General features: G+C 43.9%; 2 protein-coding genes across 9 annotated transcripts in view; both read right to left on the bottom strand.

Annotated features, from left to right (window-relative positions):
• Positions 1-23,329, bottom strand: part of RUFY3 (RUN and FYVE domain containing 3) — a gene marked incomplete at its 3' end in the record, with an annotated part of 50,180 nt that extends 26,851 nt beyond the window's left edge. For 2 of the 8 annotated variants that reach the window (XM_082236435.1, XM_082236439.1), the window contains exon 1: positions 23,017-23,329. In XM_082236435.1, coding sequence (XP_082092561.1) covers positions 23,017-23,320 — 304 coding nt within the window. In that variant the 5' untranslated portion in view covers positions 23,321-23,329. Of the gene's footprint in view, positions 1-4,028; positions 4,083-4,792; positions 4,880-11,286; positions 12,056-23,016 lie in introns of those variants that run through there. The other 6 variants (XM_082236436.1, XM_082236440.1, XM_082236441.1 and 3 more) reach the window with 6 other exon arrangements.
• The window catches only part of MOB1B (MOB kinase activator 1B), a 244,326-nt gene that overhangs the window by 87,451 nt on the left and 131,691 nt on the right, over positions 1-25,184 (bottom strand). The window lies entirely within an intron of this gene.

Raw genomic sequence — 25,184 nt, forward strand, 5'->3', positions numbered from 1 at the left:
GTTCAAATCCCCGTGACGGGGTGAGCTCCCGTTGCTGGGTCCCTGCTCCTGCCAACCTAGCAGTTCGAAAGCACATCAAAGTGCAATTAGATAAATAGGAACCACTCCGGCGGGAAGGTAAACGGCGTTTCCGTGTGCTGCTCTGGTTCACCAGAAGCGGCTTAGTCATGCTGGCCACATGACCTGGAAGCTGTATGCCGGCTCCCTCGGCCAATAAAGCGAGATGAGCGCCGCAACCCCAGAGTCGGTCACGACTGGGGCATCGCCAAAAAAGGTTGGGAACCACTGCTCTAGATCCTCCTAAAACCAGTACTGCTCAGACAGCAGTAGTGCCTATTTCTGGTGAGCTTCCACAGCCCTGTTGGTTTGGGTATTTTTTTTACATGAAAGTGGGGGGAAACAGATTTGTGAAATATTGACAATTGGAAAACAGAAAAACAATTATTTCTCCAAAGCTTTTTAAAATTTGATCTCAGTGTATATTACTGTTTTGTTTCAATTTCTTCCACAATGATCTACATCACTGTTGATTTCAGTTGTGTAGTGCCTATTTTCAGCGAGCTCCAGAAATCACAAATGCAGCCATGTTTTTTTAAATAAAAATAAAAATGTTTCTGCAATACTGGAAAACTGAAGAACAATTATTTTTGCAGATCTCCCTGCTTCATTTCCCCCTCTTCATTCATTCATTCATTCACTCACTCACTCACTCACTCATTCAGCCTTTATTGGCATAATCATTTCCCCCTGTTGATTTCACTGTATGTCACTGTACTGATTTCTCCCACAACCATCTTCCTTTTTTTGAGTGCGGAAAGCCTGTCACTTTAGGACTGAACGTAAAGTACAGCATGCACACACAAGCTTGTAGTGAATAGAGAATTATTGGATGTTTGCTATTATGCAATTCCTGGGTGGAAGCATTAAAAGAAAGGCACACGCCAGTCAGCTGACTCCTGCATGCATGGCCTGTTCGTGCAAAATTAAAATATATGAATCAATGCATTGGGAGGTGGGAACAAGGACAAAAGGGTATAGATGGAAAGCAAATTTGGTCTTGGACTACAAATGCATGCACTGAGGTCAAATTTGAATGGCAAGATGAAGCTCAAATGTGTGCATGTTTTTAATCAGAAACATAACAGTTTATCATTTGATTATCTCAATATATAAAACTGAGAGCAGCAATGACAGATTAATGCCTGAAATGTATGTGCTCCCAAAATGAAGCCAAGCTGGTCGCTGACCAATGAGACATTATAACTATTTTTGGAGGAATGAGATCTGCAGAAGTGTAGTTGATCTCATTTATCAAATATATGATATACGTATATCCCAATGAATCATCTCCTCTGCCTCTGAAGAGAAGACAAACTAATCACATATAATTTGAATCTGCCTATTTACTGACATTCCCCTATTGACATTCTCTCTACTTTTATTGTAGAATACAATTTTATTGTAGCAATATAGGCCTTGGGATTTGTAAAACAACTTATCTGTCTTGAAAGAGTGATGTCAGCCACTATGAAACTGTATTCCAACAGAGGATTTCCCTGACATATTTTTCAAAGGAGGAAGTACAGATACAAAGCAGACATTGTATTCCTAACCAACTCCAAAGCTAACTACTTTGTTAATATAAACCCACTTGAAAGTACACTGTGTTGCAGTCACTACAAGGACAGACAGTGAGGACTCTGGAATGGAAAAGCAACATAATCTAATACACTGACATGAATGCATGTGTTTAAATGAGTCGACACAGAAAGCAGATTTAAAATGGATTCTTTTCACTGCAAAGCATGTATAAACTGTAATCAAATTGCAAATGCTTCCTTTACATTTTGAGCAGGCAACACTGGGCATTGTCCCCATGAACCATATCCTCTGTCGATTAGGATGCTATAACTATCTTAGTCAGGCTTCCTCAACCTCGGCCCTCCAGATGTTTTGAGACTACAATTCCCATCATCCCTGACCACTGGTCCTGCTAGCTAAGGATCATGGGAGTTGTAGGCCAAAAACATATGGAGGGCCAAGTTTGAGGAAGCCTGATCTTAGTTCTGCAGTGAGGCACACAGGAACAGATAAAACCATCTGCCTGACTAAAACAACCATTGCAACTGGTTCTAAAAAAGCTCAAAATCTGAACTCAAAGCTCTTTGAACCACTACCTCACCTTGTTTAGACAATGTCCTCTGTTAGCGGAGTGGATTCATAAACTTGGCAATAGATTCTCCCCAATTTCCACAGGAAAAACCTGAAACTCGCATGACAAAATCTATGGCAAAGGTTTGGGCCAGGGCAAGTTACAGACGGGCAAATCTGTCAATTTTGGTTTCTCATTTTCCAATCTAAAGTTCAGTTCCTCCTATTTCCACATCAGTTTGCAATTTTTAAAAAGTCTGCATAACAATTCATCAGCTTTTCTGCGCTAGACTGTACCATTATTCTTTGCCTCCTTCAGGAGCTTCAGCATTTAATGTTATTGCTTTCAAATGTGTAATACATAGATGAACATTTTTTCAACCTTCTTAACAGCACAATCCTATTCTGAAGAAAGCCCCATAGAAGTTAATGGAGTTCACTCCAGGGTATGCATGTGCAGGATTACAACCTAAGAATTTCTCACTTCAAGGTGACCCAACTCAAACAATATTTTTACAACTCCATGGAATGTGTGTTTTGCTGCTCTATAGAACATATCTTGTGAGAAAGGTCTAAAGGTCATGTTTGCCATCCTTCCTCTTTCTGGGATTTTGCTTCCTCTGTACATCCCCGTTTTTCCTGTCAACCAAAGCAAGTGTAGCTCTAAATGCTAAACAAAACATAAGCAACTACACCATATGTACAACAAGGTTAGGTGAAAACAGACCTCTTAAGACAGTGATAAAGTACGCCTTAGGGCACAACTAGACACAAGGTGGGAGACTCACGGTTGTGGTATAATCTCCCACACTGAAAACAACAACACAAGGGGAGGAAATCCGATCAGGATCTCAACACAAGGAGTAGATCCCCTTCCCCTGGTGCCATTTCCCCATTTAATCCCCACCCTCTATAAAGGATTACGGTCAAACCTCGGTTCTTTAACATCTCCATTGACGAACAATTCGGAACCCGAACACCAGCAACCCAGAAGTAATTGCTTCCATTTTCGAACGTGCCTCGGAAGTCAAACAGCTTCCAAGGCGCGTTTCTCCATTTTTTCAATGGATTTTGCCGACCACCCTTTGATCTTCGGTTTTTGAACGTTTCAGAAGTCGAACGGTCTTCTGGAATGGATTATGTTCAAAAACTGTATTTGTCTTGCAGAGGCACACTTATTGGTATCATTTCCCAAATATACACATTCCCTCCTCACGGTATTTTGTTCTACAGTGATAATGAATTTGCACAATCCCACACATGCACTATGTGCCTCCATTTGCACTACAATAATTCTGAGACAGTGTGCCAGGAAAAACGAAACAGACATGGGATCACAAAGCACCACACTTTGCTTCTGCTGCATAAAATTATCAGAAGAAACCAGCAAGATATCTATGGTGAACAGGTACAACGACTCGAATTCCGCACAAGTTTTAGAAGTCGGCAATAAGGAAGGAAGTGGTGTAGAACAATGATTGGGAAGTAAGAGAGTGAAGAAGTGGTCTTCCAACCACATGTAGGAAACTGTATGGTCCTTTATGAGATCTTTTGTGCCCATGTATAAAGACACCCCAAAACTTCAGAAGTAGACTGTGAACAAGCCATGGAACTTGATGTGGGCTGTGCTACCTCTCACTTCCCAAAATAAATATCAGGATGGATGCATTCTGAGAAAATAATACATGCAACTGGTTTTTCAAAAGGAAAAACAAACATTTTAACAAAGGAAAGGTCAGCACAATACAGTTACAAACATGTATGATCCAGTTGCTATCACTGGAGGGTACCTGGTGATCCAGCTCAAAGACAGACAAGAAAAGCCAGTTGAAAATGAAATGGAAATAATAGCTGAAAGATGTTGGTGTGGCACGCACCTTCTGTATCATCGCGCAATTGCTCCACCAAATCTGTCAAATCCTCCCAAGAGTCTTTGCAAACAGCGAAAAAGGAAAAGAAAGAAAAATGTCATGCAAGCCATGATTCAAAGAAAAGACTGAAAAATCAAGATAAGAAAAGGAACACAAAGGGGGGTTGGTATACCAGATACGTACCAAAGGGGTTAAAGATTTTAAAATTCATAAGTTAGTATAGTCTGCATAAAGCAACAGATTGAATTTATTAAACACAATGAGAGGATCGTTTTTAAAAGCTTTCAAAGTCATACAAACACATTAATTTTAAATCAAGTGGCATGGATATGCTTAAACTGGATTTATTACCTGCCCGACCAGGTATAAAAATCTACCCAAGAAGTTTTATGGTACTTTTCAGAACCACGTCAGAAATAAATCCCTCCAAATAAAAGGAAGAAATCTGTTCCCTTGTTTTGAACCAAGGTTAGGGTAAGGCACCATGTTAAAACAAATCTTAAGATATTGCTTGCACTTAAATACAGCCAAATTTATTGGTGGTACCATGGTTCAGTACTCTAGCAATGAACGAATAGCACCCCTTCCATTAAACAAAAATTAACCACTGCGCGCTGGACTTCAGCAGAGTTTTTAGGTAAGTGGGGGCGGGGAGAGAAATGTCCTGAGAAAACAAAGGACGCAGCCTGCCACACACGCACAATCATTTCAATATCTTGTCAAACAGGAACCAATTCTAAAATCAGTTATTATTCTAGGTTCATACTTACATTTTCTTTCCCTCTGTAAAGGCCTAAAGGCAGAGCCGTAAACCTGAGTGAAAGAATTGCTTCCTAGTACAGGCAGAGATCTTCAGTAATCTGCCTGTACTAGGATTACTGGAGCAAGCAAATGACACGCCCATCGTGGCTTTCTTCCCACAAGAGAGCTATAATCTTGTGCTCTCCTATATTAACTTGTGAGTAGCAGAGAAACTTGAGTATGAAAACAGCATACATTTTAAAGTGATCCTAATAATTCAACGCACAAAAGACCCCTATATCTCAGAACTGATGTCCTACTTCGTGCTTTTATATTCTGCAAGCCCATTAAACATATTAACACGAACTACAAAGGTGGTCATAATTCTGGAGGTATGCTTAACCATTTGTGTCTTAATATATATTTAGTTGTATTCTTTTAAAACCTTTTGTATGTTGCATATTATTAGTAGCAGTAGTATTTTTTTATTTTAATGTAAATCCATATATTAATAGACACTGTTCCTCAAAATTTTATTAGTGTGTGTGTATTTTCCTGTGCTCACATACACTAGAACTCAGAAGAAACCTGCTCTTATCTTTCATTTTTTGCAATGGAAAGACTTGCTGTTGTAGCAGATGCTGTTTTGAAACATCTATTTGGATCCTAAGGCGGCTTAATTTATGGAAACTGACAGAAGAAAAGTTTGCCATCCCCTATAGCCACTGGCAACCCCCAAAAAGCATCTCCAGAGGGTTAGGGTGCCCTATTAAACAATGAGGAATGGGTTAGGATGGCTGCCGGAGGAAGGAAGGAAGGAAGGAAGGAAGGAAGGAAGGAAGGAAGGAAGGAAGGAAGGGGCCAAAAACTTTCCTTCTGCGATCTTCCTTAAGCTAACTTCTATGGGGGCAAGCCCAATTTTGGGCTATACCCCCTCCCCTAGAGACCTCCTGCACACCACATTGGACAGCCACCCCAGCTTTCCAAAGAAGCTTTTAGAGGATGCAATGTTTGCTGGAAACTATCCTTCCATGAACTCCCTTAAGTTCACTAATCTTGGGATGCAGCAAAAGCTATTTGCACAGCACTTTGAGAAATTAAGGGAAGTGTTGCCTCCATACTACAAATGAGGGAGGAGCTTGAGACTCAGAGGCAGCAAGTTGCTCAGGGCTAGATTTATACTGTGTAAAAAATTAAATACAAATAAATCTGAACAAGGTCATTTAAATTATGCCATCAAAACTGAATTCAGCAAGTCATAAACATTCTTTATTTCTTACCCCTTAACTTGCATTTCTTCCTCTTGTTTTTGCTAGCTGTGTAGAGGGACTAGGAACTACATGAGACTTTGCCATTTGAACACTAAAAATGTTATTCATTAACTCCTCTGGCTTTCAAAATTCACCAGGCACTGTCCACACACTTCCAAGAATATTTCTGCAGCCAAAAAAGGTTGAACTCCTTGTCAAATATCTGATGGAAAAGTATTCCGCAGCATTGGACCAGGGACACTAAGTGCCCAACTTCTAGTTTAAGTCAGTCAGACCTCTATAATGCAAGGGTCAATTAACAGTGCTCCAACGGATGATCTCAGTGATCAAAGCTGGAATAAAAGGGCTAAGGTGAACCTTCAGGTATTCTAGACCTAAGTTGTTCAGGCTTTGTATATTAGCACAAGAGACTTGAACTGACAGTATACTGGCCGCCAGTGCAGATGTTTTAGCAGTGGCGTTACATGCTGTTGACTGTCTGCCCCCCATCAGCAGTCTAATTCTTGAATTCTGCACCAGCTAGACCCGCCAGACCAGGCCCATGGGCAACCCCACATAGAGTGCATTGCAGTAATCCTGTCTCAAGGTTACCAATACATGGACTACATTGATACAGTGAGGGGGGAAAGTATTTGATCCCCTGCTAAATTTGCCCGTTTGCCCTCTGACGAAGAAATGACCAATCCATAATTTTAATGGTAGGTTTATTGTAGCTGTGAGAGACAGAATAACAACAGGAAAACCTCCAGAAACCCAGAAGACAAAAGTCAGAGATTGATGTGCATTATAATGAGTGAAATAAGTATTTGATCCCTTTGCAAAAGATGACTTAGTACTTGGTGGCAAAACCCTTGTTGGCAATTACAGAGATCAGACGTTTCTTGTAGATGGCCACCAGGTTTGCACACATCTCAGGAGGTACCAGTATTTTGTCCCACTCCTCTTTGCAGATCCTCTCCAAGTCAGTAAGATTTCGAGGCTGATGTGTAGCTACTCGAACCTTCAGCTCCCTCCACAGGCAAATTTAGCAGGGGATCGAATACTCCCCCCCCCACTGTAGGCAATCCCGATCCAGATAAAAGCATAGCTGGCATACCAAATGAAGCTGGTAAAAGGCATCCCTAACAAAAAGAGGTTATTGGGAACTAAAATGACAAAGGTGAATCCAAGAGTACACCTTTAGGGGGACTCCAAGCCCATTCTGAACAGGAAAGTGTCCGGCCTTCCAGAAACTTGAATGACCTACCCACAAAGCCTCCATCTTCCCAGGATTCAAACACAATTCATTGGCCCTCATCCACTCCACCATTGCATTTAGGTGGTCCAGGGCTTGCAGCACAGCCACTTCAGAAGCTATGGAGAAAAAGAGCTGTCTCTCATCAGTGTACTGATGGCACCATACTCCAAAACTCCTAATGACCACTGAGAGATTAAGAGTAACAGGTTCACACTCCTCTGTACCTCTCTTGATAATGGGGCCGGGTGACCAAGGCCGATTCAGTTCCAAAACCAGGCCTGAGCTCAGGTTGAGGTAGACCCAAATAATCAGTGTTAACCAGGAATTTCACCCATCAAACAGCCCTGGGTTTACTTAGTCACCTAGTGAACTCCTGGCTGAAGTAAGATCTGCACATAGCTTTTTGAGCTCATCTCATTCTTTTAACCACTATGCCACAAAAGCTCCTTCAGCTCAGGCTGTCGGTATTAGGCAAAGTGCTGCAACCAGAGCCCTATTCTTTCGCCCTCCTACAATAAACTACTTGCAGGATTCAGCACCAAATAGCATTTTGTAAGTTTTCATCATGCAAAGGGAGGCAAACCATTTACTGTGCTTTTTATTGTTCCATGAGCACACAATTGCTTGGTTCTTTACATTCATACAAACACATGTTGCTTTTTAGGCACATGTTGGTATGCTAGTATGGTGACAAGGTAGGTATGTGCATTGTGCTTGCCCTCACATAACCACATTGCACCCTGCTCAGTGGGAATCTGTGGAAAGCATGAAATGGTGACGGCTACAACATCAGAACCAAACAATCCTAATCAGATTTCTTGTCTAGCCTCAGCAGCAGGAACAGCAACTCACATGCAGATAAATTTCCGTCAAGTCCATTTTTTCATGGCTATGTGCAGCCACATTGCCCATGTCAAAATGGCTGATATTTTATATCAAACATTATCATCAGAAAACTTGTCACAGCTATATTTTGAGTTGATCTCTGCTAGAATGTTGAACAGTTTCATCTTACTTTCATCAGTTCATAGGAAGCGATGCTGAGAGTGTAACTTTGATCCTCAAACCTGCACCCCTTGTCTCTTGCACACTTTTCTTCAGGCTGCCTTTGTATGACACTTCTCAAATGATACCAGTTTTAACTGTTGGACCCTAGTTTGGAAATGTGGCAAGAAAACTATAGGAAGAGCCCTTCTGGATCAGACCATATGCCCATCTAGCCCAGCATCCTGTTTTCAACCAGCGAAGTCCACAAGCAAGTCTTGAAGGCAAGAGTTTACCCTCCCTGTTTCTAACAATATATTTCTTGCCTTTAAAGCAGTTTCACATAATCTCTTAAGAGAATTCTAGTGCAGTTCAGAGGCTGTTCAAGAAAAGGCCTTTCTGCATTAAATGCTATGAAAATTCCTCTCTGCTTGAGGTATGAATAGGGAAAATCCAAAGTGGCTCCAGGTTTCTCTTTAGACAGCTGCATCTTGCAAAACTCCACGTCTTACAAATCTGCACCATCTTTTGAGAGTACTGTACTTTTAAAATAAATACCGCTATGCATTAGAATCTTGAAAGTCTTAATAATTATGGTAAAGTAGGAAGCTGCCTTACACCGAGTCAGACCATCTAGCTCAGTACTGTCTACACTGACAGAAGCTATTCAGGTTTCAGGCAGGATTCTCTCTTAACCCTACCTGGACTTGGTGGGGATTGAACCTGGGACCTCCTGCACCCAAGGCAGATGCTCTACCAATGAGCTACAGCCTCATGCAGTCCCAAACACATTATCAAAATGCAATGATTTGAGGCAGCCTTGTGCCCTCCATGAGGTTTTGACTACAATTCCTATCATTCTTTACCATTAGCCATGATGGCTGAAGTTGATAGTCCAAAACATCTGGAGGGCACCAAGCTGTAAAAATCTGAAGAGTTCTTTTGATACACTTCTTGCACTTATTTTAGATTAGTTTTGGACTAACTAGTCAGTACCGAAACTGCTATCATTAGCAGAAATTTTAACTACTGTGCTGTATGGGAAAGAATAAACAAAGGTGCTCACATAACACTGGAAAGTGTACAATGCCAGAAATGCAAACAATTATAACTAATATTAGCCATAATTCCATTAAAGAAATAGTTTTCTGATTATCAGCCATGGTAATCTTAGATGGAACAAGATTTCGTAACTAATGAAAAAAAATGCCACTGATGGTATTTGTGTGTGTGTGTGTGTGTGTGTGTGTGTGTTCCCTAAGGTCAAGACACCTACATCCCTATAAATCATAAGTTTGTAAGTATTTTATCAGAGACTTGGACTTACTATCGATCTACTTAGGTAAGGAAATTGCAAAAAAATAGTCTGTATCTTTTTTCCAAGTGTTAGATAATTTGACGACAGCAAAATCTCATTTGCCATACTTCGATGGCTTGCCCTACATTTGTAGCAGAGTCTGTCACAGCATAATAAGTAATATCAAAAGAAAGTAGGAAAACCCTCAGAGAAAGAATGAAGATATGTTCTACCCAATCAACACCAAGACTCTCCTGTAGTAAGCACAGCAAGACAGGAGGCACGTGGACACTTCTAATTCATGCTAAGCTTGTTATTTCCAAGTAATTTCCTCAAATGTAAGCGCCTCATTATTTGCTCATTTACATGGACTACAAACCATAGGAGTCTGTGGCTTTTAATCAGGACTTTGAAGTCATTTGATGCTTGCCATATCAACTGCTTGTTTTATTCCACATGATGTACTGGCAACAGTACTGTCCATATACCAAGATATGATAAAAAGGATGCTTGCTTTGACTTTTGAACTGCTACCACTTTAATTTTAAAGCTGCTACTTATTGCTACCAACTCCCACAGGGTGGGCTAGAACCAGCCGGTGAGTGACAGAAGCCTTCTGAATATTTCCACAAGCTGCTGGCAGTGGGTTATGAAGACAATGCAGCACAAAGAAGCTCTGTTTCATTTCCGGGTCAGAGATGGGAACCAACATGTGAACAAAGGGGGGGGGACTGCACTGGCAAGTCTCCCAGCTCAAATGCTTGGGAGCTGGCCTTGGTTACTTTTGTACACTACAAAATGAAAAACAACACTCACCTTGAAACAAACTCAGTGTGGTTAAAGGCTGTTGACAGTGACAATGCCAAGCAGTACAGGTTTTGCAGACATGACTAAACTGGGGCATGATGCTACAAAATGGGCTGTGCTCTCACCTTTAGTTCACAGTAACCATCAAAGCAGGAATCCATTGGGTTTTAAGAGACATAGCTATATCTGCCAGCTCCAGGTGCCTTACTGTTTCAAATGAAGAGATGTAGGGGAGTTGAAGGATAAGCCTTTATATTATTCAATTTCCTAATTCCAATAGCATCTCCTACCATCTAAATTGCCCTTCTTACAAAATAGACTGCCATGAGGTATCGTTTTTAATTCCCAAATAAACTGTATTTTCTGCCTATGTCATCCAGACTTTAGAACACTATAAACGACAGTAAGTCCATGTAAATATACTTTGTGATTTTTGAAAGAGACACCTGCTACAATATCTAGCTTTGAAAGTACACAGGAGTTTCCCAACCTTATAAACATAATATTCTAAATTCAGCTCCATTTATAAAATAAAAGCTTTTTCAAAAGCAATATTTAAAGAAGAAAACACAGATCAAAATGCTACTATTGAAACATCAAGGTTTCTTTATTTGAGGTGTTGCACATAAATACACAACTTCATCTCACAGAGATATATCTTGGTTACTAGGGGTGGGGTCTAAGAAAAACAAAGCAAATGAGCACAGGAGTTGTTTAGGATGCAGGTGAGTCATCTTAAAAGTCCAGCAGCTGTTTTGGAAATCTGTATCAAATTAGGTTATACTGCAATGAAGCAATTAAAATATGTCAAGTTTCCCATATTCCTACATAAAGTTATGGGGTGGTGAAGACCAGCACCCTCCTTCCCAGCCTCTTTAACCCAAAACAAGACCTGCAGGCCTCCCTACATAGAAAATGCAACCATACCTTCATGGGTAGGTTCAGGGTCGGGCGTAAGAGAGATGTCATCCAGCTCTCGCAAACAGAGCCATTCTCCATCCATGGACACTCGGAATTTGCAAAGATAGATGGTCTCCATGGCAGCTTGTGTGATCTTGTCTGTGGTGGGGGTTGGCATGTCGCTTTGAGGCGTCAGAGCAGACATGATGACTCAGCTGGTACAACAATAAAATAAAATATATAGGCTAAAAGAGGGGGAGGCTTTCTGATGATGGGGGGGGAATACCTTGCTAAGTCAAAAAAGAGCTGCTGAAAAATCACGCAGCTGCACAAGTCTGAGAAAGGCAAGGCACAGTGCGAAGAGAAGAAAAGATGCCTCTTCTCCTCTGTGGTCTCTTCCTCTGTTTTCTTCCGAAAGACACACTCTTTTCTTCAATTTGACTATAAGCAGCGTACTGGTAAATGACCACAGCAAATTTGGCCTTCAGAGGGTAGGAGAAGCTCTGTTTACTATTTCCTAAAGATGCTTAAAAAAAAAAAATCCAAAATGGTAAAATGCATTGAAGAAAACACATCCAGAATTGCAGAAATCGACAAGGCTCTCTTGCTCTCTCACCCCTCCAGACAAGCCAAGATACAGAGTGATAATAGGATTGGTTGTGCGCAGTAAGCAGGGTGTTGACCAAAATGGCTGACTAATGAACTGAACTGAAAATTCAGACTCATGTGACCAGCTTGCACTGAACGTAGAGCAGGCAATTCCCAGGATGCTTTATAGATGCTGCTGCTGCTGATGCAGGAAGAGCAATGAAGCTGATCTTGCTCTCAGCATCCACAGCCTCTTTTCAGACTGTGCTAGTCAATCTGCGATCACAGACATAACACAATGCATGCTTTTCTCCTCAGCCTGTCTCACAGTACAAAGAGATGTAAAACATGCCCATTAGCAGTCAAAAGTAAGAACCGTATAGTTGGGGTCATGGGACTGCAACAAAAATTAAGCACAAGCTGATTATTAGCAAATACGTTAAATGCTATAACTTCTTGGAAAGTGTGTCAGTTCCCAATAAGAACATTAATGCCCAAAGAACAAAGATGACATTATATTTTATCAGCTTCGGATTTAACCACTCTCCTGCTAGCCATAGGCAACGAAGAATTGCATCTGGGGGCAGGTGGGGGGAGGACTGGTGGAAAAGTACAGAGCACTGCATCCCTCTTCTGCATGAAGCATAGAGATCAAGCAGGCTGCCCAGGGGACAGAAGTTCCCTTTTCCACATCCAGCATCGAAATGCAGATGGCTGCTGGAGCACTGCTTATTTACAAAGCTGTATTCTATTGATAAGGTCTGGTAAATACACCAGAAGAATTGCAAGGTCAATGCATGCCCAAAATCTCTATCGAAGATCATAGCCACCCTTCAGCAAAGCTATCTTTACCCAATATGTACAGGTTTCTAATTTATTCATTAACCTCACAATTTCTCACCAGACTGATAAGTGAAGAGGGACACTTTTTCAGTTCTTGGACACAGGCCCCATCTGTTTTACTTATGGCTATCATTTGATGCCTAGACTTAAGTGTATCTTTAAATCTAGTGCTATTGAGAAAGCTTGAGACACGAGGGAATTACTATTGGGTGGATATCTAATGACCAAAACGTACTCCATACTGAGAAGAATATGAAGTTACATCCATATGTTACAGGAAAGCAGTACTGTATCAATCATGTCTCTGCCCTGGCTCTTGTTTAACATCTTCATTAAGAATTTGCTGTAAAGAGTGAATAAATGAACCATATACTTATCAGATAAAAAAAACCTGGGGAGAATTGTGCACATTTTAAAACCATAAATGAACTTTCAGATGGCTCTAAATGTAAGAGTCGCTCTGCTAAAAAACCAAAATGCACAAAGGACAAATGTTTAAAACTGTGCATAAAATTCTATACACAAGCTACAGATAAAGGATGTATGACAGTAGAAAGTCTAAGACCCATAAACCAAGTTTGAATAAGGTAATACCATTCAATTTTGCATTAAAACAATTATTACAGTAAAACTGTCCCGCTCCTATTGCAGGAGAAATGTTATATTCACAGAACTGTGCCAAAATACTGCATAGATTGAAATTGCCACATTAAGAGTAGTGTGAATGCAAACTCTCAGATGGATACAAATTCAAAGGACATAGCACTATCATGAGGTTGCTGACCAAATTATGGCTAACATATCAAAGAAAGTACATACAGAAACACAGTGGCCATCTGTGCATGCTTTGCTACTGTCATGGTCTGAAAGTTGCTCTAACATACTCGTTCAGCAGTACATACAATGCTATAGAAAATGCCAATCAGCTCCTTGGGAAATTGGAAGCCACATGAAATTAGAAGCCTACATCAAGAGAGAAGCAACTGAGAATAGGAGACATTTATAGAAATCAAAATTAAATCAAACAGGGTAAGAATCTCTTTCATTTTAGGAATAGCGAACACACAAAATCACTGGTTAATCCAGCATGAGGTACTTGAACTGGAAGATAAACTGAAAATAGTCCTCGTGGATACATTACAAGAATAGGAACTGATCGGGAAGTAAGCCTTGAGATAACCAGAATCTTAGAGACAAGCATATGTAATCTTGAGTCCTGCATTTGTACTACGTACTAGAAAATAAAAGAAATTATCTTCCACACTGCTCAGAGTAAAAGGGCTGGTTGGCACTTACAGAAGCACCCATGAGGCTCACAACTAGGCAAAAAACTCACATAGAAGTGTCAATTGTGATAACAAGTGCCTTTATGTGGGGGAAACACACCTAACAGGTACCACTTGTACAACTGTAACAGCTCTTTTTGGAACCAAAATAAATACGCACTTCCCAGCACCCATATGTACAGCCCCAGCACAGGGATGCCAGTGTTCACCTCCGACTGAGCACTGCCTAGCCGCAACCATAGCAGGGGCTCTCATGTACTACCAAGGTGTCTGCAAAGAGGCTGTCTAATCATAAAAGCAGCCTGAAATGTCTTCACTAGAAAGAAAAAAAAAACTGCCAGCAATGTGATGGAAGTATCCTGGTAAAAGAGCCTTTAATGCCACACACTGCTATAAGTTGATATGGGTGCTTGAACTTTCCTGTGTGTTCGACCCATGCTATACCCAAGTCAAAAATATAACTTTTTACTGCATTGCTAAATGTCAACTTCAAGACAAGTGCAGCACCCATCATCAGCCACACAGGTACAACATAGCAACTGATGACACTGAATAAGCCAACGGAAGAGAAGGGTAAACTTTGAGCTAATAACTCAACCATACCATGCACTCAATGATTTTATGATTCCAGAAACACCAACAGGGAAAAATACATTGACAGTATGGTTTTGTAGGCAAATTATAAGGCTGTGTACACATTCCTGTTTACTCTGCATCAAGTGCACTCTCACTGCTGGTTTGGGAAGTGGTATACACACATTAGCCATACCTAATCTGCTGTTCCTTATGAAATATTGAGTTTTGATTCAATCCCACCCCCCGCCAAAACTGCTTCAATATTAACTGAGGGGAAAAACTTCTAAGTCTGTAATGCATACGCAGCTTTGGAGTCATTGTGAAGATACAAAAAAATTATTTGCAGGGATTTGCATGCTGTGGGTTAAACCACAGAGCCTAGGACTTGCCGATCAGAAGGTCAGCGGTTTGAATCCCCGCGACAGGGTGAGCTCCCGTTGCTCTGTCCCTGTTCCTGCCAAGCTAGCAGTTCAAAAGCACGTCAAAGTGCAAGTATATAAATAGGTACCTCTTCAGCGGGAAGGTAAATGGCGTTTCCCTATGCTGCTCTGGTTCGCCAGAAGCGGCTTAGCCATGCTGGCCACATGATGTTTGGTTGGGCTTGGGGAATTATTATTTTTTATTTTGATGTTTTTGTAATTCTTATATTTTTTGTTTGTATTGTTTTATTGGTTTTGTTTGTTTGTTTAAGGTATTATTTTGTTTTTAGGGGGAGGGGTCAGGGCTGCCGGGGAGTGGGCCCCAGCCCACAAAATGGCTGGGGCATGTTCCACAGGGGGGGATGCACTGGGACAACCGATCTCGGTGATCACGGGTAGGAGGAGGAGTTACGCTAAGACCAGATCATGTCATTACAGAGGAGGCAGGTTTAGTCGTTGTCTGAGGACTATCCCTGCCTCCGGGTCTGGTCCTGTCCAGACGGATACTAGAATCAGCAAGGGATACCCACATAGCCTGAAGGTGCTGCTGTGCAATGCCAGGTCAATGATTCATAAGACCACTGCCATCCATGACTTGATCATGGATGGAGGATTTGACCTGGCTTGTGTAACAGAGACTTGGTTGGGTGAAGCAGATGGGCCTGTTCTTGCCGCTGCTTGTCCACCAGGTTTCTCTTACGCACAGCAACCCAGGTCATGTGGGCGGGGAGGGGGGGTTGCAGTGATTTTTAGGAAGTCATTAGTTTGCACCAGGCGTCCTATTGGGAAGACCAAGTTTTCTGAGTGCATGTTCTGGAAGTTGGGCAATAGGGGCAGTACAGGATTCCTTTTGGTGTACCGACCTCCCCGCTGCGCCAAGGATTCCCTGCCCGAGCTGCTTCAGGTCGTGGCGGATGTTCTCCTGGAGACACCTAGCTTGGTCGTCCTAGGGGATTTTAACATCCATGCCGACACGACCTTACAAGGGGCCGCTCGGGACTTCGTGGAAAGCATGGCCTCCATGGGGCTGTCCCTGAATAAGTCTGGCCCAACCCATAGCCGTGGACATGCCTTGGACCTGGTGTTTACCTCTATGGATGTTGGTGATCTGACACTAAGTAAAAGCGAAACGAAAGAAGTGCCATGGTCAGATCACTTCCTGGTGCAACTGGACTTCTCTGCGACCCATCCCCTCTGCAGGGAGGTGGGACCAATTCGGATGGTCCGCCCCCGCCACTTAATGGATCCAAATGGTTTCCAGAGAGTGGTAGGGGATGCTTTATCCCATGTTGATGGCCTTTCAGCTGATTCCCTGGTGGCCCGCTGGAATGTGGAGTTAACCAGGGCTATTGACTGTTTGGCTCCGAAGCGCCCTCTCCGATTGCATGGAGCCCGGACAGCCCCGTGGTTTTCCACGGATCTGAGGGCAATGAAACAATCGTTGAGACGGCTAGAGCACCGGTGGCGGATAACTCATTCCGAATCTGACCGGACACAGGTTAGAGCTCAACGTCGAGCCTACCAAGTGGCAATAGCGACGGCGAAGAAGAATTTCTTCACCGCCTCTATTGCATCTGCAGAAAACAGCAGCAGGAGACTTTTTCAGGTGGTTCACAATTTAGCGGAACCACCTGCAACATCGGGGCCCAGTACGGGCCACATGTTCTCCTGCAATGATTTTGCAAAGTTTTTTGCAGATAAAATCGCTCAGATTCGGGAAGAAGTAGACTCCACCGTGGGAGCAGGGCCAGGGCAGGAGAGTGCAAGAGTTCTGTCTGGTCAAGTTGAGTGGGATCAATTCCAATCTGTTACCTCCGAGGATGTGGACAGGCTGCTTGGACGAGTGAAACCAACCACCTGTCTCCTGGATCCTTGCCCATCCTGGCTAATAAAAGCAAGCCGGGAAGGGCTGGGCGATGGGCTTCGTGGGGTGGTGAACGCTTCCCTCCGTGAGGGAGCCTTCCCAGACCCGCTGAAAGAGGCGGTTATTAAACCGCTTCTTAAAAAACCATCTTTAGATGCGGCCACGATGGCCAACTATCGCCCAGTCTCAAATCTTCCATTCCTGGGCAAGGTGATTGAGCGAGCGGTTGCCGAACAACTCCAGGCACGCCTGGAAGAAGCGGACCATTTGGATCCCTTCCAGTCAGGATTCAGGCCTCATCATGGGACTGAAACTGCCTTGGTCGCACTGGTTGATGATCTCCGGCGGGCTAGGGACAAAGGTGAGAGCTGTTTCCTAGTTCTGCTGGATCTCTCAGCGGCGTTCGATACCATCGACCATAGCATCCTTCTGGACCGTCTTGAGGGGCTGGGAGCTGGGGGCACTGTTATACAGTGGTTCCGCTCCTTCCTCCTGGGCCGTGTTCAGAAAGTGGTGGTGGGGGATGAGTGTTCAGACCCCTGGGCTCTCACTTGTGGGGTGCCTCAGGGTTCTGTCCTCTCCCCCATGCTTTTCAACATCTACATGCGGCCGCTGGGAGAGATCATCAGGAGGTTTGGGCTGGGTGTTCATCAGTATGCGGATGATACCCAGCTCTACCTCTCGTTTAAATCAGAACCAGTGAAGGCGGTGAAGGTCCTGTGTGAGTGTCTGGAGGCGGTTGGAGGATGGATGGCGGCTAACAGATTGAGGTTGAATCCTGACAAGACAGAAGTACTGTTTTTGGGGGACAGGAGGCGGGCAGGTGTGGAGGATTCCCTGGTCCTGAATGGGGTAACTGTGCCCCTGAAGGACCAGGTGCGCAGCCTGGGAGTCATTTTGGACTCACAGCTGTCCATGGAGGCACAGGTCAAATCTGTGTCCAGGGCAGCTGTTTACCAGCTCCATCTGGTACGTAGGCTGAGATCCTATCTGCCTGCGGACTGTCTCGCCAGAGTGGTGCATGCTCTGGTTATCTCCCGCTTGGACTACTGCAATGCGCTCTACGTGGGGCTACCTTTGAAGGTGACTCGGAAACTACAACTAATCCAGAATGCGGCAGCTAGACTGGTGACTGGGAGCGGCCGCCGAGACCATATAACACCGGTCTTGAAAGACCTGCATTGGCTCCCAGTACATTTCCGAGCACAATTCAAAGTGTTGGTGCTGACCTTTAAAGCCCTAAACGGCCTCGGTCCAGTATACCTGAAGGAGCGTCTCCACCCCCATCATTCTGCCCGGACGCTGAGGTCCAGCGCCGAGGGCCTTCTGGCGGTTCCCTCACTGCGAGAAGCAAAGCTACAGGGAACCAGGCAGAGGGCCTTCTCGGTAGTGGCGCCCGCCCTGTGGAACACCCTTCCCGCAGATGTCAAAGCGATAAACAACTACCTGACATTCAGAAGACATCTTAAGGCAGCCCTGTTCAGGGAAGTTTTTAACGTGTGATATTTTATTGTATTTTTGGTTTTTATGGAAGCCGCCCAGAGTGGCTGGGGAGGCCCAGCCAGATGGGCGGGGTATAAATAATAAATTATTATTATTATTATTATTATTATGACCCAGAAGCTGTATGCCGGCTCCCTCAGCCAATAAAGCGAGATGAGCGCCACAACCCCAAAGTCGGCCACAACTGGACCTAATGGTTAGGGATCCCTTTACCTTTACCTTACCTAAATAAACTACTTGAAAGTTGTTGAATCTTGCTTCAAGGTATATGAGGTAGGATTGGGTTGTGGACCTTATTTATATACAGGTTTGGGAATACAGAGAAAACCTGAACTGGTTTTATTTTGAAGCTGTTATGAGGCCTTGAGTTGGAGGCTAGAGCCAAGAGTACAGTGGAAAGATTTCCTTTGTTATCCCAGAAAACAGAATGCCTCCTATCATCTTTTTCCACACAAGTTATTGCAAACAGTTGTACTGGTTTTAGTGGCCTTCCTAATGAGATGACAGTACTGGGAGATCAAAAATATGACGTGTATAAACTGATTCAAAGTAACCCTGACTGTTGCTGAAGACACATCTCTTTCCCCTGGCCTTTGGCATCTGAAATTTTAGGGTCCATACTAACGGTTTTTAACACTGAATTTTAAATTGTTGTAACCAACTCTGAGACCAGTTGGTGAAGGGCAGGTAATAAACATTATTATTATTGTAACAACAACAGCATGAATATGCAAACACTTTGTAAGGGTGTTTTATGCAGTGCAACATTGTTCCCTTATTATCCAACACAGATGCTAAGTTCAATTTTGTGACAGATTTTTAAAAAGTATTTACAAACAAAAGATGGTAGGTGATCATGGAACGAAAGGCAATCATCAAAGGGCGGTAAAAGTACCTCAAAAGAACCCCAATTCACATTATCCCAATGCTATTCCTAGCATAAAGGGAAATCACATAAATGCTACCAGGACTACTACTGCCTCTCTCTATTGCCTCAGCCAGAGAAAATAAGCTCTCTGCCAGAGTTTCCTCCTCTGCTTAAAAAAATCCACAAATGCCTAACTCACAAAGGTTTGGTTCATTAGCTTGACACGTCACCAACTCTTCAGTAATTTCTAAACAATCCAGTGTATATCACACCAGGCAGGTTAAACTGGTACCTCGGCATCACAGTCGAACATTCTTCTTCAACCCTGGGATCACTGATAATTATTTGCTCTGCTTTCAGGCTCACTTCAAAGAGCAGGTGCTCACATTTAAAGGTTTGCATGGCTTAGGGCCTAGGTATCTGCTGGACAATCTTCTCTTGTATCTATTAAAAACGTGGTGTTGACAATGTGTCACTGATGTGAATTGTGTATTAGTTCATGCGTTTCAAAAAAAAATAAAATAGTAAGTGCTGCTGCATTGGGGAGTGGGGGTGGCGACTAGCTATTCTGCTTTTGTGCCTGTAACCCAGGTTCCAGGAGCCATTTGCCTCTTAGCTTTTCTACCTCTGTGTATAACACTGATGTGCCCTCATGCAGAGATCTACATCTTGAGGCAGTTCTCCACGTGTCCCCACCATTGGGAGTAGGCAGGTAGCAAGCAGAGAAAGCCTGCCTGCCCTTTTAGTGTTGGTATCCAACCTGTGAAATGCCCTCCCAACACTTCATGGACTGATACCACATGGCAAAGAACTTCCCATTTCCCCAGGTGAACATTGCAAACTTTTAACATTTAAGCCGCTATGAGTTTTTTATTGACTGGAGCTTACATCATGTGCTGTGCTATTGTTTTGTATTTTTTGTTTGTATTTTTACACAAGTAAGCAATTATGTATACATACTGTATATTGTCTCCCTGCTTATTTAACTTATATGCAGAATTCATCATGCGAAAGGCTGGGCTGGATGAATCCCAAGCTGGAATTAAGATCGCTGGAAGAAATATCAACAACCTCAGATATGCAGATGACACAACCTTGATGGCAGAAAGTGAGGAGGAATTAAAGAACCTTTTAATGAGGGTGAAAGAGGAGAGCGCAAAATATGGTCTGAAGCTCAACATCAAAAAATCAAAGATCATGGCCACTGGTCCCATCACCTCCTGGGAAATAAAAGAGGAAGAAATGGAGGCAGTGAGAGATTTTACTTTCCTGGGCTCCATGCTCACTGCAGCCAGGAAATTAAAAGACGCCTGCTCATTGGGAGAAAGGCGATGGCAAACCTAGACAGCATCTTAAAAAGCAGAGACATCACCTTACCAACAAAGGTCCGTATAGTTAAAGTCATGGTTAAAGCTGGACCATCAAGAAGGCTGATCGCCGAAGAATTGATGCTTTTGAATTATGGTGTTGGAGGAGACTCTTGAGAGTCCCATAGACTGCAAAAAGATCAAACGTATCCATTCTTAAGGAAATCAGTCCTGAGTGCTCACTGGAAGGACAGATCGTGAAGCTGAGGCTCCAATACTTTGGCCACCTCATGAGAAGAGAAGACTCCCTGGAAAAGACCCTGATGTTGGGAAAGATGGAGGGCACAAGGAGAAGGGGACGACAGAGAACAAGATGGTTGGACAGTGTTCTCGAAGCTACAAACATGAGTCTGACCAAACTGCGGGAGGCAGTGGAAGACAGGAGTGCCTGGCGTGCTCTGGTCCATGGGGTCACGAAGAGTCGGACACGACTAAACGACTAAACAACAACAAGCAATTATGAGGATGATAAACCACGAGGTGGCAGGATATACATTTTTAGGGGAGGAAACAATCTTTGCAGTTCTGTCAATCCATTTTTACACACATTCTAATAGTGCCCCACACTTCCACGCTTTATTCTTATAAACAGCTTTACAACTGCCAAAGTACAATTCAGAAACCTGCAACATTTCACCTAGGAAACGTATCCAAATATCCCTTTCTCTTAAGAATCACATAACATTTTCCCTTCTTGCATTAGGGAGCCATCAGCACCACAGTGTTGGAAGCTTCCATGTGCAAGAAACACATCCAGCTTCCACATTTGAACAAAGCTCTTCTTACTATATTATGACTACTTAACAGTAGAACAGAATGTTATGCCAGGACTGACTGCAAGTTCCTTGGGAGCAACAATCTTTTTTTGCTTGCAAAATTATAAAGCATCAAGTGCGATATAAATCATTATTACAGTAGTAATAATGATGATCAGTTTAATAGACAAAACTCTTGATCACCCAAGGCTGCTAGAATCTTAACACAATGCAGTTACTAACACTTAAAACAATTAGCTTGACTCTTTCATTCGCTCAAGATCTTCTCACCCCAATGCCGCTATACCTATTGAAAAGACAAATGGGACTGTGGAAGGAGAAAGAAAGACCTCCCTATCATTTCATCAGAAGTTCCAGAGTTAATTCTTTGCTAAAACAAGCCCTTAGAACAAAATAAAATGAAACGGTAGAAGAAAATCTAATAAAGTCCTCAGTTCCAAACAAGACTCATTCAAGACTCAGCAGTTCTTCTAATTCATCCTCATGATTCAAGTCACCACGTATCGAAAAGTTAAAGCAATCTCCAGTTTGTTGTTCTTTAAATAAATTAATAAAGACACAGAGAATGAAGTTCCCAGTCAATTTGTGTTTAAGTACAAAGCTGGTGTTTTCAAATGTTGCGGGGTGGGGTGGGATGCTGTAAAGCAGTGATATTCTGAACCTAAAAAAGACCCAAAACTTGGGTCACTAAGGCTGCAGCCCTAACTGCACTTACCTGAGAGTAAGCCCTGCTAAATCAAAAAGGACCTTACTTCTGAGTAGACAGTAGGACTGCAGCAAGAAACACAGCTGGGAATCAGGACTTTCTGTTTTAACGTCTCAGCCACAAGAAAATATAATATTGGAGATTAGGGAGAAAGGAATAGGAATTGATGGGGGGGGCAGAGGAAAGACCAAAAACCACAGCTAGCAAGACAAGGCACACTTTCTGGAGAGCAAGTCTCACACACAGTTGCTTGGGGGGAGGACAGCAGAGGGATCATAGTTGGGTCTTGCGGGTGTGTGTGTGTGTGTTTTTCAGAAAAAAACGTAGACTTGGAAGGGATCCTGAGGGTCATCTAGCCCAACCCACTGCAATGCTTTTTAGCTTGCATCGATCTCAATAACCTCCAGTTATTTTAGTCGGATAGGCGATTAACAGGCTTGTTTCATAAATAAGGGGGAGGGAGGGTTGCTGGCTTGGTTCGGTCTGCCTTTGTTCTAGTTTTTAGCATGCGCTTAGTAGTTTCATGCTGTGAGCCGCCCTGATATCCATGGGTGGAGGGCAATAATAATAATAATAATAATAGTGATGTTTTTCGCTGGGCATGGAGTGAGCTGGTGATGGTCAGCTGCTGAAATGAATGGGGTCGGTGCTAAATGGTCTGGCTTGCTTTACAACCCCTAAAGTGGGGTGGGGTGTCGGAGAAGAAGCCCACCCCCCTAAAAAAAAAAGGAAGGAGGAGGAGGAAAGCGAAAGGAGGAGGCTTCCCCTCCCTCCCTCCCTGGGACAAGAGTTGCCCGTAACATTACACAACGTTGGGGGGCGGATGACAGCCGAGCACACCATGTGCGGCGGACACACAGGGCGCGGTTCGGGGAGAGAGAGGAGAAACCCAGGGCGGCAGCAGCAGCAGCTTCTGCCGGGAGACGGGAAGGGAGGAGCGGCGTTGCCTGCTACTACTCACGGGCGCCGCCGGCTCGGTGCTGCTGCCCGGTCTCGGGCCCGATGTAGCTGAGCAGGACGGGCAAGGGGACCCCGCAAGGGCCCGGCGGGGCGGCTCTCCAGGCGCTCTGGGGCTGCAAGCCCGGCGCGGCGGCGCCTCCACGGCCCGGGTAGAGGAGGAAGAAAGGGGGCGAGTCGGGGGGCGCCTCTTCTTCTTCTTCTTCTTCCTCCGTGGCGGCGGCGGCGGCTTTGCCCTCCTCCTCCTCCTCCTCGCGCTCCGCTTCCCCCTCGCCGTCGCCCGCCTCTCTCTTCCCCGCTCCCTCCATGCTCCCTCAGAGGCTCCCTCTTTCTCTCTCCCTTCTTCTTCCTCCTCCTGAGAGAGGGAGCGGGCAACTTTTTCCACAGGGCGGGCGGGCGAAGGAAAGCGGCGGCGGCGCCTCCTCCTCCTCCCGCCTAGACCAGCCTCCTTCCTAAGCCCTGACTGGGCCCAGGCCGACCGGAGGTTGAGATGGGCCGTCCCGGCCTCGCGTGGAGCTCCGCCCCCGTCTTGCCTGGCTCTTCTTTCTCCCCTCACGGCCGCTGTGGGCTCCGCTCTGGCGCTTTCCCGCCGCTTTGTGGTGGTGGGGGGGGGGGACGGTTCTTGCCCCTCTCCTTTTCCCTCAGAAGAGGGGCCACTTCGGTAGGGGTCAGTTCCGACCCCTTTACTTTGGGGGTGGGGTGGGTCCGTTTTGACCCTTTCTCCCTCAGGAGTGGACACATTTCCCGCCCCCTAGGAAGGGCGACCCCTTTGGGGTCAGTTCGTGCCCTTCCCGCCTCAGAAATATGGCGCGCGTGTGTACCATTATTGCCCTTTGAGTGGCTGTGTGGAAAGAGACCACTTTGCTGGTCAGTTTTTGCCACTGTGGGGTTGAATATATATTATTCAATTTTACATTCTACATTTGAATTCAAACATCAGCATCATCCCCCATTTAGGATTTCCTGAATCCTTAAGACTTCCCATGGTTTCCATTATCAAACTTTTCCTGCGGCCATCACTAATTTCTCTTTTTCTTTCAATAGTCCATTTTTACCTTCGTTTTTAATACATTACATGCGTTACTCAGATCCTGCCAAAGTTTTTCGTTGTTTAGTGCTCTCTTAAGTACCGTACATTACAGTAGTACCTCGGGTTACATACGCTTCAGGTTACAGACGCTTCAGGTCACAGACTCCGCTAACCCAGAAATAGTACCTCGGTTTAAGAACTTTGCTTCAGGATGCGAACAGAAATCGTGCTCCGGCAGCACAGCGGCAGCAGGAGGCCCCATTAGCTAAAGTGGTGCTTCAGGTTAAGAACAGTTTCAGGTTAAGAACGGACCTCCGGAACGAATTAAGTACTTAACCTGAGGTTTGTTGTTGTTTAGTCGTTTAGTCATGTCCGACTCTTCGTGACCCCATGGACCAGAGCACGAGGTACCTGAGGTACCACTGTATAAAGTTTTCCCATTCCTTCTTAAAGTTCACTGTGGGCTTCATTCTTGACTCCTATCTGCCAGGAAATGGACACTTGAGAGCAGTTCCCACTCCGAATCCACCACAGTTGTCAGTTCCTTAAACTAAAATGAACTATGTCCCCTCACCCATTTCCCTGCCACACAAAAAAAGTAATTTACATGTTACCGTTACCATTTAGGGCTTAAAACCCTTGAGGAAAATGCACTATTTGAGTTTATATTCTGGCTGAGCCTTTTTTCATACCAGATGCAATTAGAAAGGAAATTTGTACCACCTGAGCATGTACAGAAGATGTCACACCTTGCGGATTTAAATAAAATATTCCTTCCTGTAGCACCTTAAAGACTAAGTTAGTTCTTGGTATGAGCTTTCGTGTGCATGCACACTTCTTCAGATACACTGAAACAGAAGTTGCCAGATCCTTCTATATAGTGATAAGGTGGGGAGGGGTATTACTCAGAAGGGTGGTGGGAATGGGAGATTGGCAGATAGCTGAGATGAGCCTGTTGACGACTCTTAACGACTGTAATAGGTCTTACAGGAAAAGGCAAGGGGTGAGATTTAATTTGCGGATTTAATTTGCTTTTGTATGCCTAGTAAGGGCTGGGTAACACATTAACTTGATTTCTCTCTGCTCTCTTAAAAATACTGCATTTGAGTTGGTAAGTAGTAGATACCACGCTTTGCCTGCAG

The sequence above is a fragment of the Podarcis vaucheri genome (assembly GCF_965113315.1).
Source record: "Podarcis vaucheri genome assembly, chromosome: 9".
Classification (NCBI taxonomy): domain Eukaryota; kingdom Metazoa; phylum Chordata; class Lepidosauria; order Squamata; family Lacertidae; genus Podarcis; species Podarcis vaucheri.